Source organism: Schistocerca americana, chromosome 1 (genome assembly GCF_021461395.2).
Source record: "Schistocerca americana isolate TAMUIC-IGC-003095 chromosome 1, iqSchAmer2.1, whole genome shotgun sequence".
Classification (NCBI taxonomy): domain Eukaryota; kingdom Metazoa; phylum Arthropoda; class Insecta; order Orthoptera; family Acrididae; genus Schistocerca; species Schistocerca americana.
The window spans coordinates 1,250,232,781-1,250,254,132 of NC_060119.1; the positions used below are offsets into that span (position 1 = coordinate 1,250,232,781).

General features: G+C 39.2%; 1 protein-coding gene across 1 annotated transcript in view; it reads right to left on the minus strand.

Annotated features, from left to right (window-relative positions):
- Positions 1-20,988, minus strand: part of LOC124620064 (alpha-(1,3)-fucosyltransferase 10) — a 65,943-nt gene extending 44,955 nt beyond the window's left edge. The window contains exons 1-4 of the mRNA XM_047146733.1: positions 20,455-20,988; positions 20,298-20,376; positions 14,874-15,001; positions 7,482-7,704 (exon numbers count right to left, since the gene is read on the minus strand). Of these exons, the coding sequence (XP_047002689.1) occupies positions 7,482-7,704; positions 14,874-15,001; positions 20,298-20,376; positions 20,455-20,538 (514 nt within the window). The 5' untranslated portion in view covers positions 20,539-20,988. The remainder of the gene's footprint in view (positions 1-7,481; positions 7,705-14,873; positions 15,002-20,297; positions 20,377-20,454) is intronic.
- Between the last annotated feature and the right edge of the window lie 364 nt (positions 20,989-21,352).

Here is a 21,352-nt window from a genome sequence, read left to right on the forward strand (position 1 = left end):
TGGAATGGTTAATGTCTTGAAAAGTGGTTAAAGACAAATATCAACAAAATAAAGATGAGGATACTGAGAAAATTATGCTAGGAAATGAGACCCTAAATGTAATATGGGAGTTTTTCTACTTGAACAGCAAAAGAACTGACACTATCTGAAGTAAAGATGATAGAAAATGTACAAGGGCAATGACAAGAAAAGTAATTTTGAAGAAGAGAATTATTTTATCATATAATTTAAATTTAAGTGCTCAGAGGACTTTTCTAAAAATATTTGTCTCGGCTATAAGCTTTGACACAACTAAAACATGCACAATAAACAGAAATGTGGTGCCACAAAAGAATGCTGAAGACCAGATGTGTAGAGAAGATAAATAACGAACTGATACAGAATGTGCTTCAGAAACATTTGCAGCAACAACAGTACGGTTGCTAAATAATTTTGTGGCCACTCAATAAGAGAGAAGGAAAGTTGCTACTCACCATATAGCGGAGATTCTGAGTCGTGATAGGCACAATAATAAAAAAAAAAAAAAATTCGCACAATCATAGCTTTTGGTCATTAAGGCCTCTGTCAGCAGTACACACACACACACACACACACACACACACACACACAAGAGCGCAACTTGCACACACATCTGCAGTCTCAGAGAGCTGAAACTACACTGTGAGCAGCAGCACCAGTGCATGATGGGAGTGGTGACAGGGTGGGGGTAAGGAGGAGGCTGGGGCAGGGAGGGGGAGGGATAGTATGGTGGGAGTGGCGGATAGTGAAGTGTTGCAGTTTAGACAGAGGGTAGGAGAGAAGGTGCGGAGGGGGGAGGGAGTAAGTAGCGGAAAGGAGAGAAATAAAAAAGAAATTAAAAGACTGGATGTGGCATTGAAATGACAGCTGTGTAGTGCTGGAATGGAAACAGGTAGGGGGCTGGATGGGTGAGGACAGTGACTAAATAAGATTGAGGCCTGGAGGGTTATGGGAATGTAGGATGTATTGCAGAGAAAGTTCCCACCTGCGCAATTCAGAAAAGCTGGTGTTGGTGGGAAGGATCCACATGGCACAGGCTGTGAAGCAGTCATTGAGATGAGGGGTATCATGTTTGGCAGTGTGTTCAGCTACAGGGTGGTCCACTTGTTTTTTGTCTACAGTTTGTAGGTGGCCGTTCACGCGGACAGACAGCTTGTTGGTTCCAGAATGAAATTTTCACTCTGCAGCGGAGTATGCGCTGATATGAAACTTCCTGGCAGATTAAAACTGTGTGCCCGACCGAGACTCGAACTCGGGACCTTTGCCTTTCGCGGGCAAGTGCTCTACCATCTGAGCTACCGAAGCACGACTCGCGCCCGGTCCTCACAGCGAAAGGCAAAGGTCCAGAGTTAGAGTCTCAGTCGGGCACACAGTTTTAATCTGCCAGGAAGTTTCATATCAGCACACACTCTGCTGCAGAGTGAAAATCTCATTCTGGAAACATGCCCCAGGCTGTGGCTAAGCCATGTCTCCGCAATATCCTTTCTTTCAGGGGTGCTAGTTCTGCAAGTTTCGCAGGAGAGCTTCTGTAAAGTTTGGAAGGTAGGAGATGAGATACTGGCAGAAGTAAAGCTGTGAGGACCTGGCGTGAGTTGTGCTTCGGTAGCTCAGATGGTAGAGCACTTGCCCCCGAAAGGCAAAGGTCCCGAGTTCAGGTCTCGGTCGGGCACACAGTTTTAATCTGCCAGGAAGTTTCAGCTTGTTGGTTGTCATGCGTACATAGAATGCAGCACATTGGTTGCAGCTTAGCTTGTAGATCACATGACTGGTTTCAGAGGTAGCCCTGCCTTTGACTGGACTGGAGTAGGTGGTGGTAGGAGGATGTATGGGACAGGTCTTGCATCTAGGTCTATTGCAGGGGTATGAGCCATGAGGTAAGGGATTGGGAGCAGGGGTTGTGTGAGGATGTATGAGTATATTTTGTAGGTTCGGTGGACGGCGGAGTACCAAGGTAGGAGGGGTGGGAAGGATAGTGGGTAGGACATTTCTCATTTTAGGGCACGATGAGAGGTAATTGAAACCCTGGCGGAGAATGTAATTCAGTTGCTCCAGTCCCGGATGGTACTGAGTTACGAAGGGAATGCTCCTCTGCGGCCGGACTGTGGGACTTTGGGAGGTGGTGGGAGACTGGAAAGATAAAGCATGGGAGATTTGTTTTTGTACAAGGATGGGAGGATAATTACAGCCAGTGAAGGCTTCAGTGAGATGCTCTGTATACTTAGAGAGGGACTGCACGTCACTGCAGATGCAGTGACCTCGGGTGGCTAGGCTGTACGGAAGGGACTTCTTGGTATGAAACGGGTGGCAGCTGTCGAAGTGGATGTATTGCTGGTGGTTAGTAGGTTTGATATGGACGGAGGTACTGATGTAGCCATCTCTGAGGTGGAGGTCAACATCTAGGAAGGTGGCTTGTTGGGTTGAGTAGGACCAGGTATAGCAAATGGGGGAGAAGTAGTTGAGGTTCTGGAGGAATATGAATAAGGTGTCCTCACCTTCAATCCAGATAGCAAAGATGTCATCAATGAACCTGAACCAGGTGAGGGGTTTAGGATTCTGGGTTTTTAAGAAGCATTCCTCTACATGGCCCATGAATAGGTTAGCATAGGATGGTGCCATGCGGGTGCCCATAGCCGTACTGCGGTTGTAGGTAATGCCTTCAAAGGAGACATAATTCTGGGGGAGGATATAGTTGGTCATGGAGACTAGGAAGGAGGTTGTCGGTTTGGAACCCATAGGGCATCTGGGAAGGTAGTGTTCGATAGCAGTAAGGCCATGGGCATTAGGAATGTTAGTGTACAGGGAGATGGCATCAATAGTGATGAGCAGGGCACCGACTGGTAAAGGGAGAGGAACTGTGGAGAGTCAGTCGAGGAAATGCTTGGTATCTTTTATATAGGAGGATAGGTTCCGGGTAATAGGTTGAAGGTGTTGGTCTATGAGAGCAGAGATTCTCTCAGTGGGTGCACAGTAACCAGCCACAATGGGGCGTCCTGGGTGGTTGGATTTACGGACTTTAGGGAGCATGTAGAAGGTGGGAGTGCAGGGAGTGGTAGGGGTAAGTAGAGAGATGGACTCTGGGGAGAGGTTCTGGGATGGGCCTAAGGATTTGAGTAGTGACTGGAGATCCTGCTGGATTGCTGGAATGGGATCACTGTGGCATGGTTTGTAGGTAGTAGTATCTGACAGCTGACTGAGTCCTTCTGCTACGTAATCCTTGCGGTTCAAAACTACGGTGGTGGAGCCTTTGTCTGCAGGTAGGATTATAAGATCAGAATCAGTTTTTAGATGGTGGACAGCAGTTCTTCTCTCCTTCTCCCGGGCCCTATAGTGGAAACACTTTTTCGCCACCAACCCGACCAATCAGACTCAACCAAAGACCAACATTGCCTAACTCAGTTCACTCCTCCATTCAACCGTGATCCAACCCTATTGGCTCCAAACCACCCCATGTTAACTTTCCAGAATTTCTTATCCTTGAACCTTGCCTCACCATCATCCCCCAAATCCCTCAACACACATACTAACCTTACATCCGCAGAAAGAACCACAGTCCCATCCCTCCTACCGCGGTATTCCACTGTCCACCAAACCTACAAAATATACTCCTCCATCCTTACACAACCTCTGCTCCCAATTCCTTACCTCATTGCTCATACCCCTGTAATAGACCTAGATGCAAGACCTGTCCCATACATCCTCCTACCACCACCTACTCCATTCCAGTCACTAACATCACCTATCCCATCAAAGGCAGGGCTACCTCTGAAACCAGTCATGTAATCTACAAGCTAAGCTGCAACCACTGTGCTGCATTCTATGTAGGCATGACAACCAACAAGCTGTCTGTACACATGAACGGCCACCGACAAACTGCGGGCAAAAAACAAGTGGACCACCCTGTAGCTGAACACACTGTCAAACATGATACCCCTCACCTCAATGACTGCTTCACAGCCTGTGCGATATGGATCTTTCCCACCAACACCAGCTTTTCTGAATTGCGCAGGTGGGAACTTTCCCTGCAATACATCCTACGTTCCCATAACCCTCCTGGCCTCAACCTTCATTAGTCACTGTTCTCACCCAACCAGCCCCCTCTCAGTTCCCATTCCAGCACCACACAGCTGTCATTTCACTGCCACACCCAGTCTTTTAATTTTTTTTATTTCTCTCCTTTCTGCTACTTACCCCCCCCCCCCCCCCTCCGCACCTTCTCTCCTATCCTCCGTCTAAACTGCAACACTTCACTGTCCGCCACTCCCACCATACTATCCCTCCCCCTCCCCACCCCAGCCTCCTCCTTACCCCCACCCAGTCACCACTCCCATCATGCACTGGTGCTGCTGCTTGCAGTGTAGTTTCAGCTCTCTGAGACTGCAGATGTGCGTGCAAGTTGCGCTTGCGTGTGTGTGTGTGTGTGTGTGTGTGTGTGTGTGTGTGTGTGTGTGTGTGAAGTGATTAAGAATTCAAAAGGATCTTATTTTGTGAAACAAATTGCACTGAAATTTTATGAACTGTTTGATGGTTATGAAATCAAACAACGTGTAATGATGAAATTAATCATTGTAAAACATTCCGATACACTGAATATGTTGTCACAACTGAAAATGTACACCAAACAAACTCAAACTCAGATTTCCTGTTTTTCACAAGCAGTTGCCTTAACAATTAGGCTATCTGATCTCAGATACCCTAATGGTTAACATGACTGCTTGTAGAATGTAGGACATCAAGGTTTGAGACCTGGCCACACACAAAGTTTCAGTTGTCACAAAATATACATCACACTGCAGATTCAGCATGTGTAAACAGTTCGCATTGATATTATTGTTTTGTACTTCACTACAAACAGCATATATCAATTTCTGGCTATAATGTCTCACTGACTTACATTATACAGATAATGGTAGTAATGAGATAGATAGATAAACTGATTAATTTCTTCATTTACTCACTCATGTTCGGTACATTCTATCATGTAAGAGACCCTTCTGGGATATGGAATGAGTCAAGGTATACATAAACAAAAGCAAACAACTCACAGAAACTAAATCTATACACACTGTTAACAATAAGATTTCCTGTACAGACTGGTATACTATCTGTGCATAAGTCAGCTAAATGTATCTTACTAAATTAGCGGCAGTGACACTAATTGGAAATAGGCTGCTGTTTCCTCTGTTATATTAAATAACTTCTACTTTCTCATATTGGCATCTTAACATTTATTTTTACACTGATATTTTTCAAAGAAAATAGTCACCTACACCTTTAACAACAGAGGCCTGTTTATAATACACTGCTCATCACACAGCTTTATCATGAACAGTGCTACTTGTCATGCAGCTCACAGGAGTTTCCAATCCTTGAACTGATAATCATCAGTGATGGGGAACAAATCAAAGAACGCATTAGCGGAGACATCAAAAATAGCAAATAGCTTTTGAGTGTTCTAAAATCATATAAGTGAGAAAATACATTACAAAAATTCAGAATTTTGGTAAGTCTCAAGCCTACTAACTTTTTTCAAACAATGGAAAATCCGGGATGGAAGGTAACAGTGTTATGAGAAGGAAAGTTGCTACTCACCACATAGCGGAGATTCCGAGTCGCAGACGGGCCACAACTGCCTACCTGCGACTCAGCATCTCCGCTATGTGGTGAGTAGCAACTTTCCTTCTCAAAACACTGTTACTAACTTTTTAGTTACCTATGGGACAGTTCCAGTCATGTGCAATTGTTTTAGTAACACTGTCAAAATTTCTTGCTGATAATAAGAATCAGTTTCAGTTACACTGTAATTTACACAACCACAGTACAAAGCACATAAATTTCCATGGAGGCTTCATCTCTTTGTTCTGGGTGGAGATTGTTGTTCCGTATTCTGATTGAAAATCTTCAACAAACTCCCATCTGACACAAAGCAAAAAACTGAGAATCTTTATAGATTCAAAACAAATTAAAACATATGTCCTCTATAAATTACTGTTATCTAGATTCAAAGATTGGTGATCTTTGTTAGCTTTGCTGGGAGTGACACTGTTTGTGTACAAGGGCGTCTTCTGCTTATAGAACAGAGGAAAGTGTTGTTCTATGATGAAAACCAATGTGGCCGTGCAGGTATTAAGCTAGCAATAGGGGACAAAAAGCAGCTACTTAACAGAATCGAGGAAGCAGCAGCCTTTTTCGAAGTACCAACACCCCTGTTCACTTTACTGTCATGGATTTAGCTTGAGTAAGCACTGGTATTTTAGAAACATTTAATGATTATTCACTCATTAATGAAAGTGGCTGCATAAATATTCAGCCCGATCCTAATAACATTTCAAAGTGGGGCAAGGATTGGGAACTTTCTTTAAGTGTTCAGAAATGTAAAATTGTGCACTTAGCAAAATGAAAAAACATAATATTCTATGACTATAATATCAATGAGACACTGCTGGTATCAGCCAACTCATACAAATGCCTGTATGTGGCACTTTGCAGGAATACAAAATGGAATGATCACATAGGCTCAGTCATGGATAAAGCAGGTGGTACACTCCAGCTTATTGGTAGAACACTGGAGAAGTGCAATCAGTCAACAAAGGATCAGCTTACAAATCACTTGTTCAACTGGTTCTAGAATATTGCTCAAGTGTGTGGAACCCATACCAAATAGGACTAACAGGGGATATTGAACACATGCAGAGAAGGGCAGCATGAATGGTCACTGGTTTGTTCAATCCATGGGAGAGTGTCACAGAGATACTGAAGGAGCTGAACTGCAGGATTCTTCACGGCAGATGTAAACTATCACGAGAAAGTCTATTAATGAAGTGTCAGAAACCAGCTTTAAATGACGACTGTAGGAATATACTACAGTCCCCTATGTATCGTTCACATCGAGATAATGAGGATTACTGCATGCATAGAGGTATTCAAACAATCATTTTTCCCACAGACGGGAAGAAATCTTAGTAACTGGTACAATGGGGCGTACCCTCGGCCATGCACCTCACAGTGGTTTGCAGAGAATTGATGTAGATGTATATTAACACATTTTCTCAAAACTGCTTCACTAAGTTAATGTGAAACTTGACTCTTTCAGTGTACCTAAAGTTTCTTCTTCATGATGGGATCTATGAAACACAATAAATTAATGAAAGAAACATGTCATTTCAATAATGTATTTTCTTTATAAATTTGGTAATGGAAAGTCCTTGGTATAATATAAAGAATGGAAGGTTTTTATTCAAACTGAAAGTGATCACGGAAGCCTCATTTATGTGCATATATGAAGCTCAGCAGTCAGTTACTTGGTAAGTTGTTGCCTTTAGTCCTTCCATTATTTATTTTCCTTACAGTCATTCATGCCATTCAATAACTATCTTCTCTTTACAATCAAAGTTAAAAAATCTAATACTGACATCAATTACAGATATAACAAATTCATACAAGAAAATTATGACTTTATAACTTACCAGTCAAGACATCCAAATCTTTTAAGTACTGAAAAGTCAAAGGAAAGTGACTGTGCCTGCTAAATGTGGCAGTAATATTAAATAGTGAAAGTGCCTTTGAATGTGAAAAAGCAGGAATATTTTTTGGAGATTCTTCGTGAAATAAAGCCCAACTGTATTTCTCCCAATTACGTGGTAACGGAAGATCAAACATATCAAAACGGGAACCGTAGAAAACAAATGCCTGGAGAAAAAAACAACAAAAATAGTAATTAAAATTAAAGTAAATAAAGAATGAATACTAGGAATGGCAGGAATAGAGAAAGAATGTTCTAGATGCAAGCTGCTGAAAGAGAGATCACTAAGTGAGGACTGACAGACACCCAGTTTAAAAATTTTCAAAAATAGCTTCATTAAGAGAAATGGAAAGATAGGAAATGCAGTAAGCTAAGGCAGGAAGTACAGGTTCTGAAGGGAAAGGAAAGGCCCTCTAATCTTTGTATTAAGACACACTTCATGCAAGTGAGCATTCGAAAGTCTGACATTACTGTTTTGCATTATATACAACTATGAACTGATCATTAACAATTTATTAAAATAAAAAAATCATTAATCTGGATGACAGGACAAAGATTTGAACCTCACTCCTCCTAAATGAGAGACCCATGGCTTGACCACTGAGTCATCGGACTGTAAAAATGTGCATGATACATAGCTAATTTATGCAGGTAATGTTTACAGATAAGGTGTCCATGCATACCAATGAACTAACTTTTTTAAATATATATTACGAGCTTTTGAAGATGGTACATACTTTCTCTGTCATGAAAACCAGAAACCTCAGCCAGTGGCTGTGGTTGCTGTTTGCTTGAAGAGAGCAGTTTCAAGAATGAGTAATATTCTAATATTATCCAGTTTAAGGATTGGAGGTAGCAATAGGGTACTTTTTTTAAATGCGATATAAACTTCACTGAACTAGAAACTAAGGAGGAACAAATGCAAATATTAACATTAATAAAAGAAAAAATAGGAGTCAAACCTTTCCATCTATTTTTGAACTATTAGCCAAGACTCTCACCTGCATTCATGTTGCATTTGTTTATTTATTTATTCATTTATTTCAGACATTGTCATGGCTTTCGTTCACAGATATATATTGAGATACAAGGCTGTACTAATTAACTTATTAGTAAAAAACAAATGCATACATTACATAAAAATAAAGATCATAAATTATCAGTTTCTTTTTTTTTATTAAAAACTGATTACACATTATCCTGTGTGGAGTTGCTAACCTCCCAGCAGATGCCTCTGGGGGTGGCAGACGGAGAATGTCTGCCAAATGTGGTAGGTATGAGGGATAACAAATACCCTAGCTGGACCAAAACTAGCAGTGTTACCTTGAAGTTTTAGGTGGGTTCATCAAATGTGATAGGAAAAAAACCTTGAGAATAAATTAAACCAGTCCTCCAGATTGGAGGACATAAACAATGAAATTCTAAAAAGCTTAACAATATGATTGGAAAAAGAGAACTTTTGGGTGACAGACTGACAATGGAGAAAGGAAACTGACATCTGAATGTTGAAATGTGCAAGATATTTCTGCTAAACTGAATGTGCTACCCATAGAATTTGACACATTCAAAATGGATGCTTTGGTAGTTACAAACACATTTTGAGTCCAATATCCAAAGCTGTACAGGCCAGAGCAGGAGTACCCATTATGATACAAGAAAATACGGAAGAAAATAATCACAAACTGGGAATTTATCAGCAAAAATACTATTCTTGCTGAAGTGAAACCGTTTGCCAGGGAAAATGTAATTATTGGAGTATATGCATCCATGAAGAGTACAAATGACCAGGAGAAATATGCTTTGTGGACAACTCTCTGAAAGATCATGGAAAAATTCCAGGAAGGAAGAAAATAATTATTATGAGAGACCTGAATGCAAGAGTAGAAATCAGGGACTCGTACGATAGCAGGAAAATGCAGAGAAGCAGTACTAATCATGATGGAGAACATCTGATTGAAATTTATCAGGTATTTGATCTAAAACCAACAACACATTAACACAAAAATATTCATAAACATTCTTGGCAATAGAATAGCAGGTAACCAAATAACAGATCTACAATAAGACTACATCGTAATTAGACAAAAAAGTACCTTCAGTGTGGCTGATGAAGGGCTTATACAGGAGCCCAATGTTAATCTGACCAATACTTAATAAAAAAATGAAACTTTCTGGCTGTTGAAAACACTAAGGAAAAATAATAATGCTGCTATAAAAATGAAGCATACTGGAAGGATGAAAATAAACATTATAACAATAACTTCCAAGATGAATGTATAGGAACTTTATTTGCTACCAGAATAGGGAGGATATTGGATGAATCATTTGAAGGAAGTGCTGAAGAAATTTACGAATATATAAGATCAATATTAAAACACAGAGGAGTTTTAGTGCCAGCTGGACATACAGGAAAATAACCACAATCAGAAAGCAGAATGGTGATCAAAAAGAGATAAAGACAGCAATGACAGAAAAGCAGAATGCAGTAGCAAAATGATAAATCATAAGAAACCAGGGTAGTCTATAAGGAAAACAAGAATTAAATGGAAGAAATAAGGACAGCAAAGAATGAGACATGGGAAGGAACATGCATCAATGTCAATAGTTAGTTACAATTTGGGAGAGCAAAAGAAGTGTTGACATTATTAGAAGGACTGACTAGGGAACCTTCTGATCTCAGAAATTCCGTTCGCAATGAGCCTTTGCAGTTTACTAGTATGCCTCAAGGATGTCCACTCATGTAAGCCTTAAAGTGTACTATCCAGGGAGGGAGGGGGGAAGCCTCTTAAGTTTTAAACATAGCTCATATACACCTCATATATGGTCATAAATAGTTAGGCAGCAGATAAGTGAAGTAGCCCAGCCAGTAGTGTGCTGGATTGCCATGCAGCTGTTGTCTATGGAGTCCTACCTACCTGCCGATACAGTTTCATTTTGTTTTAACCGTTTTAAAATTCTAACAACGGCTGTTACTGACCTAAAGTATTATCAATTAAATCATAAATAATTTTATTTTGTTTATGAATGGCTGTCACAACTACTTAAAAAGTGATTTACACTCATCAATATTTCCTTTTTAAAAAGTTGAATAATTTTAAATGTATTTTTAATGCAAGAGTAGGTTTAATAATGAATAGGAAAATAGGACTGCAGGTAAGCTACAATAAACAGCATAGTGAATGCATTATTGTGGCCAAGATGGATACGAAGCCCACACCTACTACAGTAGTACAAGTTTATATGCCAACTAGCTATGCAGATGACGAAGAAATTGAAAAAATGTATGATGAAATAAAAGAACTTATTCAGATAGTGAAGGGTGACGAAAATTTAATAGTCATGGGTGACTGGAATTAGGTAGTAGGAAAAGGGAGAGAAGGAAACTTAGTAGAAGAATATGGATTGGGGCTAAGAAATGAAATTTTGCACAGAGCATAACTTAATCATAGCTAACACTTGGTTCAAGAATCATAAAAGAAAGCTGTATACATGGAAGAATCCTGGAGATACTGACAGGTATCAGATAGATTATATAATGGTAAGACAGAGATTTAGGAACCAGGTTTTAAATTGTAAGACATTTCCAGGGGCAGATGTGGACCCTGACCACAATCTATTGGTTATGACCTGTAGATTAAAACTGAAGAAACTGCAAAAAGGTGGGAATTTAAGGAGATGGGACCTGGATAAACTGAAAGAACCAGAGGTTGTACAGAGTTTCAGGGAGAGCATAAGGGAACAAATGGCAGGAATGGGGGAAAGAAATACAGTAGAAGAAGAATGGGTAGCTTTGAGGGATGAAGTAGCGAAGGCAGCAGAGGATCAAGTAGGTAAAAAGACAAGGGCTAGTAGAAATCTTTGGGTAACAGAAGAAATATTGAATTTAATTGATGAAAGGAGAAAATATAAAAATCCAGTAAATGAAGGAGGCAAAAAGGAATACAAACGTCTCAAAAATGAGATTGACGGGAAGCGCAAAATGGCTAAGCAGGGATGGCTGGAGGACAAATGTAGGTAAGATAGATACTGCCTACAGGAAAATTAAAGAGACATTTGGAGAAAAGAGAGCCACTTGTATGAATATCAAGAGCTCAGATGGAAACCCAGTTCTAAGCAAAGAAGGGAAATCAGAAAGGTGGAAGGAGTATATAGAGGGTCTATATAGGGGCGATGTTCTTGAGGACAATATTGTGGAGATGGAAGAGGATGTAGATGAAATGGGAGATATGATACTGTGTGAAGAGTTTGACAGAGCACTGAAAGACCTAAGCCGAAACAAGGCCCCGGGAGTAGACAACATTCCATTAGAACTAACGACAGCCTTGGGATAGCCAGTCCTGAGAAAACTCTACCATCTGGTGAGCAAGATGTATGAGACAAGCGAAATTCCCTCAGACTTTAAGAAGAATATAATAATTCCAATCCCAAAGAAAGCAGGTGTTGACAGATGTGAAAATTACCGAACTATCAGTTTAATAAGTCACAGCTGCAAAATACTAATGCGAATTCTTTACAGACGAATGGAAAAACTGGTAGAAGCTGACCTCGGGGAAGATCAGTTTGGATTCCGTTGGAACACGTGAGGCAATACTGACCCTACGACTTATCTTAGAAGAAAGATTAAGGAAAGGCAAACCTACATTTCTAGCAGTTGTAGACTTAGAGAAATCTTTTGACACTGTTGACTGGAATAGTCTCTTTCAAATTCTGAAGGTGGCAGGGGTAAAATACAGGGAGCGAAAGGCTATTTACAATTTGTACAGAAACCAGATGGCAGTTATAAGAGTCGAGGGACATGAAAGGGAAGCAGTGGTTGAAGGAAGTGAGACAGGTTTGTAGTCTCTCCCCAATGTTATTCAATCTGTATATTGAGCAAGCAGTGAAGGAAACAAAAGAAAAATTCGGAGTAGGTATTAAAATCCATGGAGAAGAAATAAAAACTTTGAGGTTCACCGATGACATTGTAATTCTGTCAGAGACAGCAAAGGACTTGGAAGAGCAGTTGACGGAATGGATAGTGTCTTGAAAGGAGGATATAAGATGAACATCAACAAAAGCAAAACGAGGATAATGGAATGTAGTCGAATTAAGTCGAGTGATGCTGAGGGAATTAGATTACGAAATGAGACACTTAAAGTAGTAAAGGAGTTTTGCTATTTGGGGAGCAAAATAACTGATGATGGTTGAAGTAGAGAAGATATACAATGTAGACTGGCAAAGGCAAGGAAAGCGTTTCTGAAGAAGAGAAATTTTTTAACATCGAGTATAGATTTAAGTGTCAAGAAGTCATTTCTGAAAGTATTTGTATGGAGTGTAGCCATGTATGGAAGTGAAAGATGGACGATAAATAGTTTGGACAAGAAGAGAATAGAAGCTTTCGAAATGTGGTGCTACAGAAGAATGCTGAAGATTAGACGGGTAGATCTATGAGATCTAATGAGGAAGTATTGAATAGGATTGGGGAGAAGAGAAGTTTGTGGCACAACTTGACCAGAAGAAGGGATCGGTTGGTAGGACATGTTCTGAGCCATCAAGGGATCACCAATTTAGTATTGGAGGGCAGCGTGGAGGGTAAAAATCGTAGAGAGAGACCAAGAGATGAATACACTAAGCAGATTCAGAAGGATGTAGGTTGCAGTAGGTACTGGGAGATGAAGAAGCTTGCACAGGATAGAGTAGCATGGAGAGCTGCATCAAACCAGTCTCAGGACTGAAGATCACAACAATAACAATTTTTAATGGAAGTAAATTAATTACCACTGTCACAAAATTCTGGGTGTAGTTTCATTTACATAAATTTTTTACACTATCATGTTCATTTGCCAATTTTGTATTTTATAGGCAAGCACCAGAATAATAATTGTCATAAAACAATGGAAAAACATATTTTGGCATGTTGGGGATGGGTCTACATGAGATATGCAGTTTTCTCGGGTGGTTACCTGTATGTCCTCCTCTGTTATGGTTTGTGAGAATGTGCTCAGTTCATGTCTGCATATCTATTGTTAATTCTTGTAGGTCTGGAGTTTATGTGGTTATAGTTATAACCTTAGTGAGTTGTCATAATGTGAATAACTAATGCTAGTTTTTAATGAGACTCCATTGATGTATCCAACAAACAAAACTTCCTTTAGACACTGATTTTTTCCCCCTAGTAAGTCCTCTCGACAAATTCTTCACTGGTGCTTCAAGGTGACCTCTAGAGGGATGATATAGTCGGGCTGTTTTTCCTTAGCTGCAACCGCAATTACCATTTCAGTACTCAAGATTGTTGAACCATTTCACTCTATCACATGCTGTATCATTTGTGCTATAAATGCCTACTGCACCAAATTTCAGCATTTTTCTACAGAACAAATTTATGAGTTTGTAGTTACTTAGCCTGGAGCCATATGCTTCATCTTCCTTGCAACCCAATTTACTCACTATGAGGAAATTTGGTTTAGTTTCATTTAGGTATACGCCCAAGAGCCTTGTTTTATTTGCTATATACTGAACTTTCTGGTAATTTATTTTAACTTCATTTCCTAGAGTTTCACAATCACCTGCACGGGTCAATTTGCTACGCTGTATTCTAAAAAAGCATCCCTATTGTCTGTGTTATAAAAACTACTGTGATGAAATGATGAAATAAATAGTAGCACAATACCTAATTCTTCTTTTTTTGTGTGTGTGTATGTATCCTTGAATGGCATGACATGGGGATGTTATGTGATCCAACTTTCAAAATCCCTTCTGAAGTTCTTAATGCCATATTCCATTCTGAAAGAGAGGTGGAGCTCCACTAATATTCTAATCTGCATCCATTAATTTTTTTAAATAAGAGAGATAACTCAATAATACACATAAATTACGAATACAGTGAACAGCTACCATTTATTGTAGAAACAGAACAAAAAATAAAAGAATCTCATCTACTGATGTCTCAGTTTATTATTTATTACTGATAATGAGTAAACCTGTGTGTTTTTATACGGCAGGGACAACTTACAGCATATTCTATTATGCAGACAAGTGTGAGCACAACTACAATATAGTGTACTACAACATAGGATAGCATGTTTATTGTGAGACACAAACCTGACATGGAAAGAAACGATGCAGCTTTTATTATGCTGAAAATTATGTGAGACAGAAAAAAACTAACATTGTATACACAAGTTCAACAGTACTTATGAATACACTCATAAATTTTGACAAAAATTCTTATATACTCAGCATGAATATGCTATGAACAAATGCAAAGACAGTACATACATGAAACTACTACACGGAGCATGAAGAAACTTCAAGGATGACAAACCCAATAAATGAGTCAAAACAAAACAACATATACCTTTGTTAATGGATGGTTCTGAAACCTCCTGTCTTGTGTGAAGAAGCATCGTTTGTTTCCACACTGTTTAACAGATCCTAAGTCTCCGGTGAATGGTGTCCACCAGAGTACAATCGGATCTTTAACATCTGAAATTAGTATTTGCACTTCTCAGTTATTGACAGTATGAATACACTATACTGCGGGGTCAACTTAGAATCAGGTAAGAAAAACAAAAGCATTAAAAAGGACACTTAACAGAAATAAATCTGACTTCATGTTCATTCGTTAATGTATTACAGCGATGAATCTGGAAAAAAAAGGTAATAGCATACAAAAGCTATCTTTTCCCTTTCATGTAATGTCTGTGAATGCGGTAGCTTAAGGATGTTACGTGATTCAATTTTCAAAATGTTGTCGCTATCACCCTAGGAGGTCTGAGTGACCTACCCTCACCCCTCCCCACCTCACCTCCTCCCTTTCAAGCTTCCACAATGTCTCCCGCTTTCCACCCTGAGAAACAAACTTAACACTTCCAAATACTAGGAACAGATTTTTTACTTTTCAATATGTCTAATCAGTACTAAGAATTTGCTTCCTTGAGGTAAATAGCAGCCAGCCATTCCACCTCTTCAGTGTAATTTTATAGCTCGTTCATTCATTTACATATCATGTTCTGTAAGCCCATCATAAAAAAGCCTTCAAGAATGTGGAACAAGTCAAGTTATACATTAAGAGCCAGACACAGTCACTGTAGGCTAATTCTGTAAAGATACAAACGATCTATTACAACAAGTGCTAATCTGCTCAGACAGGCAATTACATGACTTTTTTACAAAAAGTGGCTTCTTTTGAAAAAAAAAAAAAACCATTGCTCTTTATTTTACACTGATCAGCTGCTGTTTTTTATCTAACACTTAATATTAAGCATATACCTAACTGTCCTAATTTATCATAACGTTATCAGCTGTCTATACCTGGGATTGTTATGTTGCTTTTATGACCATTAAACTCCTGAGGCCAAATATTCTGACAAATTATGGACGAACTGGTTAATAAGGCATTCTTATTTGTAAGTCCAAAGATTTTGGGATTTGCAGTTTCCTCACTTAACACTTCCTTCTTTTCTTGTTCCAGTCATGAGCGATTTTCAGGAAGAACGATTGCTGGTAAGTCTCTAAGTGAGCTCTGATCTCTCTAATTTTACCTTTATGATATTCCCACGAGATACACACAATAAGAAGCAATACACTTTTCGACCTTTCTGCAAATTTATGCTATTGGAACTTTGGCATAAAGCAAAATGTGATGCAGCACACCTCTCTTGCAGCACCTCCCACTTTCACTGGCCGAGCATTTTGTGGTGCTGTTGCATTTGCTAAATTAACCTGTAACAAATAGTGCTGTTTTTCTTTGCATTTTCTCTATTTCCTCTATTATTCCTATGCTACTTGCCGATGATGGAAAAGAAGGCAAGACAGATGATCAGCGTAGGTTATGGGAAATGTTACGGGAAGAATGTACAAACAATAAACTTGTGTACCCCTTTGCACAAGAAGAAATTACATAAATAATTTTAAGATTGAAAAAGAAAAATCTCCAGGACCGGACAGGATTCCTGCCCAAGTAGACAAACCTTATATTATCAATTAGATAGTTACTCTCTTGCAAGGAAGGATCCCTGCTTCGTGGAAAAATACTGAAGTGGTAATAAGTAGTAAAAGGCAGGAAAAGGATCAAATTATACTCAAATCCTACAGACCAGTTGTCTTTTGAACGTTCTCAGCAAGATATGAAAAACTATTGTGCAAATAACAACAAGATCAAAGAGTGAGCCCTAGCCAGTATGGGTTTAGAGAAGGCAAGCCAACTGAAGGCACAATTAATAAGGTGATCTCGCTAGCAACAGATATTCGTTCTACGTACGCTCCAGCAATGATGACTGATATTGCTGACACTTTCGATAACCTATGGTGGCTGTATTTCTTTGGTCACCTTACGGATTTGGAGTGACCAGAAGCACTGTATAACTGCCTGAAAGATTATTGCCACACACCACATGCTGCTTTAATATGCCCAGGAAAGAAAATAATGAAGACAATAATGAAATGTTGTCTGCAGGGGTCAGGGTGTGGTCTGAAGTTTTGGGATGTAGCACTGGGGCCCTTATTACAGAAGCTATATGAAGTGGAAACATATGGGGACTGGTGGCATTTGCAGATGACGTGCTGTTCATTGGAAGTGGTAACCCCAGAAGAATTACAGAAGACAAATGTAATGCAGCCCTCCACAACCTTGAGGGCTGATGTCTAAGTGTTAACTTTTCACTAGCACCTCACAAAACCAGATACCTCCTGCTGAATGGGAACCTAATAAGAAACCCTAACATAAAACTAAATGATTTAACAATTAGGAGGAATGCAGTTATGAGATATACTGGGGTATTTCTGGACAAAAATTGTAACTTTGCACATCATGTACAGGAAGCAGATAGGAAAGGTACAAATCTGATGAATAAAATTACAACCATTGTAAATAGGTAATTTCGGCTTCCCTTGAAGACAACCATACCACCAGTCTGCATTAGCAACAGTCTTAGGATATGGTGCAAGCATTTTGGCTCACAGACTGCAGTTAGTGAAGCCAGCCTCAGTAGTGAGAATAGTTGATTTGTTAGTAATTCTAGGAATATGACCATTGGACTTGGAAGTTAGGAAAAAGGGAGCCTTCTACTGGTTAAAGAAAGGTAATCAAATGGAGGTATGAAGGATGCTTGGAACTGAGGTCAATTTGAAAAAGACAATGAGAGATGCATATTTTTCTCCCTAACATTAGGGAGAGATTCAAAACGAGATTTCTTAGCCCTTTGAGTGGGTTAATACATTACCTGACTGACCACAGCTCTTATGCCACATATCTGTACAAAACCAAAAGACAGATGAATTATAGCTGCGCCTGCAGTAGGATGTGTTGTAACTCGCCGATCATTCAAAGCGCCGCCACACAATTACGCACGTCCTCTACATGCGGCGCTGTCTGCCAGCCATGCAGCAGCTGCGCCACCTAAGCGGCCAGCCAAGCAGCGGCCGCTAGACTGGGACTCAAGTGTTCATTCGAATCCTAACGTGTACACATGTCTTGCTTGTCAACTTACTTTGTGACTTATATGTGTTGTGTCGTTCTGAAATATATGTGTTAAACTTGACGTTATAACAGTATGGACACACCAGAACACACATTGTGGGACCGCACACTATGAAGATGCAGCAGGTAATGGATGTCAGATATTAAGGATATTCTATCCCAAAGCAGTGATAAGGAGTTAGTCAATCTGGCATACCTTTGACGACACTGCAGCCGCAATATCCAAGAAGACCCATGAAGATTTCACAAGGCATTCAACCGTAAGTCATCACACTGCCACCCAGGGTAAACAACATACTCTCCAAATGGAGAGAAGGTAACCGAGGTTGGCAACCACTGAATGAAACCCTGTCCCAAGAACCTACATTGCGCTGGTGCCAATGATCATGGAAGTGTGGACTTTTTAAGAAGTAAAAGTGATGGGTGGAACTACTTGCAGTAGTGGAAGTACATTCCGAAAAGTCCATGCTTCTATGGCCTTAATTAGCGTGGAAAGTTTACGTGTTACAATTTGTGAATAATATAAAAATTTGATTACAGAAAGAAAAAAGTCTGAGCAGGCCTTACAGAAAAGCAGCACACAATAAGCTTGTCATTACTGTGTACGTTATTCTTAAATGATAAAGAAAAAACTTTGTTTCTAAATAAACTATTTCCTTATGTGACCCTGTATGTGACCGATTCTTGTATAAAACTTAACTTCATACTTAACTTCGACAAAGTGAAGTGCGTGAAAAAATACTGAAAGGGAAATAAAGATTCTGATTCATTCAATTCATTTTTTAAATTCCACACATTTTGTATTCACAAAATAAAAAACTAGATACAAGCATTTCAACTAAAGTAAATCGTATAAAGAAAAATAAATGTTCTTTTGAGGTAGGAAAGTTAGAAGAAATGTATGCAGTAGGAGCCTACACAGTCCCACTTGCAGAGTAGAATTTCTTTAATATAACAACTGATAAAAGTTGTCAAGCATCCAGTTTCAAACATCTGAATCTGGTCATTGAAATAAATTCTATTGTGCAACAGAGACTGTATAGGGCTACTACAGATAGATATGGGCTACTGTAAACTGGCAACGGTCTGTAACAAGAGCTCTTTTATTATATGGGGAAACTGGACATCCCTCCTGAAGGTTTCAGCATACTGTTAGGCATTCTGTTGCAAAGATCTTTAAAAAGGTACTACCAAACCTAGGAATTGGAACTCTCAAGAAATTAAAAAAGAACAAAAGCAAACTGGCAATACTGAACTGCAAAAATCAGTAATCAGCCACACTTTTTGATGAATGCTTTATTTTTACAAATTCCACATTATTCTGGTTGGTCTTATAACAGAATATCCACAATTTTCTTGTTTAGGAAAGCTTTTACATTATATATAGGATCTTTACACTTTACTTACTTGAGAAACGGTTTTTTTTATGCTTTACAATATCTACCAAAAGGTGTGGCCGGTTGCAGCTTTTCTCTCTTCAATGATATTTATGAAAACAACCATGGTGTTCTTAGCTCATTATGGATAAAATAATAAAATTGGTAATGATTTTTCTTTGACAATTACCAATACAGTCAACTGATCTAAACATTAAACAAGTCTATCGAGGAGCTTAGTTGTATGTTTAGTACACTTAGTGTGTTACATGTAAACAACACATGGTACCATGCTAAGTAGTCTCTGCTACCCACTTCAGACTAGTTTGCAGAATATTTACTATGGTGCATGTAGTGCTTTAACAAATTTAAAAGTCTTTGTCAATGTGAATTGGCCATTTTGTTTGTGATGCAGGAAATCCTCTAGTACAGACTTGAAGAACAGCTTACTTAAAAATAATCAATTCTGAGTGAAACTGCCATCACCTTTCCTCACTATATTGCAAAAGCAACTGTTATCAATACATCCATAATTCATGTTACTCATCTGATAAGGCAGATCATGATGTTAACAGTTCTTTTTCCTTGAACTGCAATCAAAATTCATTTTCACGAGATATATTTGAAAACATGTTTCAGTAATCAGATCTATGTACAGTTGTCTGTCCAATGAAAGAATATAATTAAAGAGATAAACATATTCTATGTAAATGGAAACTTGACTAATTATACAACAGTGTTTAGGTTGTGAGCTAAAGACTGTCATGAGGCAACATCTGTCATCTGGAAGGCGAATGAAAGGAAATACATACAGGACTGCTATCTATTTCTGCTGCTGACTTTGACTTGGGAGCACTCGGATTTAATTCGAAAGTTGCATGACGTTTAGAAAAGAATATACTATTATTTCATGAACACATCCTACCATGCAGACTGATGCTCGGTACGCTGTTGTCCAATTGAACATGTTCTTTCTCAGTGGACTTCCGCACGTCGTGAAAACCCTAGGCAAAAACCACAAGATCACTCTCTGCAAGAAATTACACGCAGAATGCGACATGGAATTAAGTAGGGTGACGCACCACCAAGAATAACTGTAAAGCTGTTAAAAATATTAGTACTGTACAACAAAGATAGAAAATCACAGCGTATTTTAACCGGATCATCACTAACTACTGGAACGATAAACGCTCCTTATTTTCATTTACTGCCCATTGCTTAACAAATGTCTTCTGTCAGCTCCAGGGCGCGTCTACATTAAACTGGCCTGACGTACAATCTTCTCTGAGAAACCCATTAGAAGTTATCAACAGGATATGACAATTCATATCCACGTTTGCTTCGAACTTCTGCTTCCTTAAGGACTCGTAACTGAGTTTACGACGTTGGTAAACAACGCCCTCTTAAAAAAGAGTCTACTTCGCTGTCGCAAGCCTCTCCTTTAATACGCGTATTGCCACTGCAAACAACGAGACTACAGCAAGGAAGCAACAGGAAGGTAGTTTCTCCTGCACATAACTCTTTAAAAACTTGTCTAATAAAATAAAATGCCCATCCTCATGATCACTTGTTGGCTACACTGGATAGATCGTCAGACATTTCACTCTTTCACTGCAAAACAAGGACATGTGACATTTGTCGTCTGCATAGTTTGCGGAGAACAGTTAGCTTGTTCGTTATGGATTGGGACGCTTGTTAAAACACATTAGCGTAGCGATGAACTCAGTAGAAAGATATGAAGAAAACAGTAAACCAAGCACAAAGATACAGAAATGATACGTAAAACAGACTTCAGTCTTCCAATAAAGGATTGGGATAATTACAGTGATGGAAGTGGCAGGTGTGACAAGACAACACGCGAAACTATACTTACGCAAACACTTTCTGTGAAAACTATTTTGTACAGATAGCTCGGAAGCCCACTCATAACGGTAATATATTGGATGTATTGGCGGCAAATACACTTACCTCTTTGAAGAT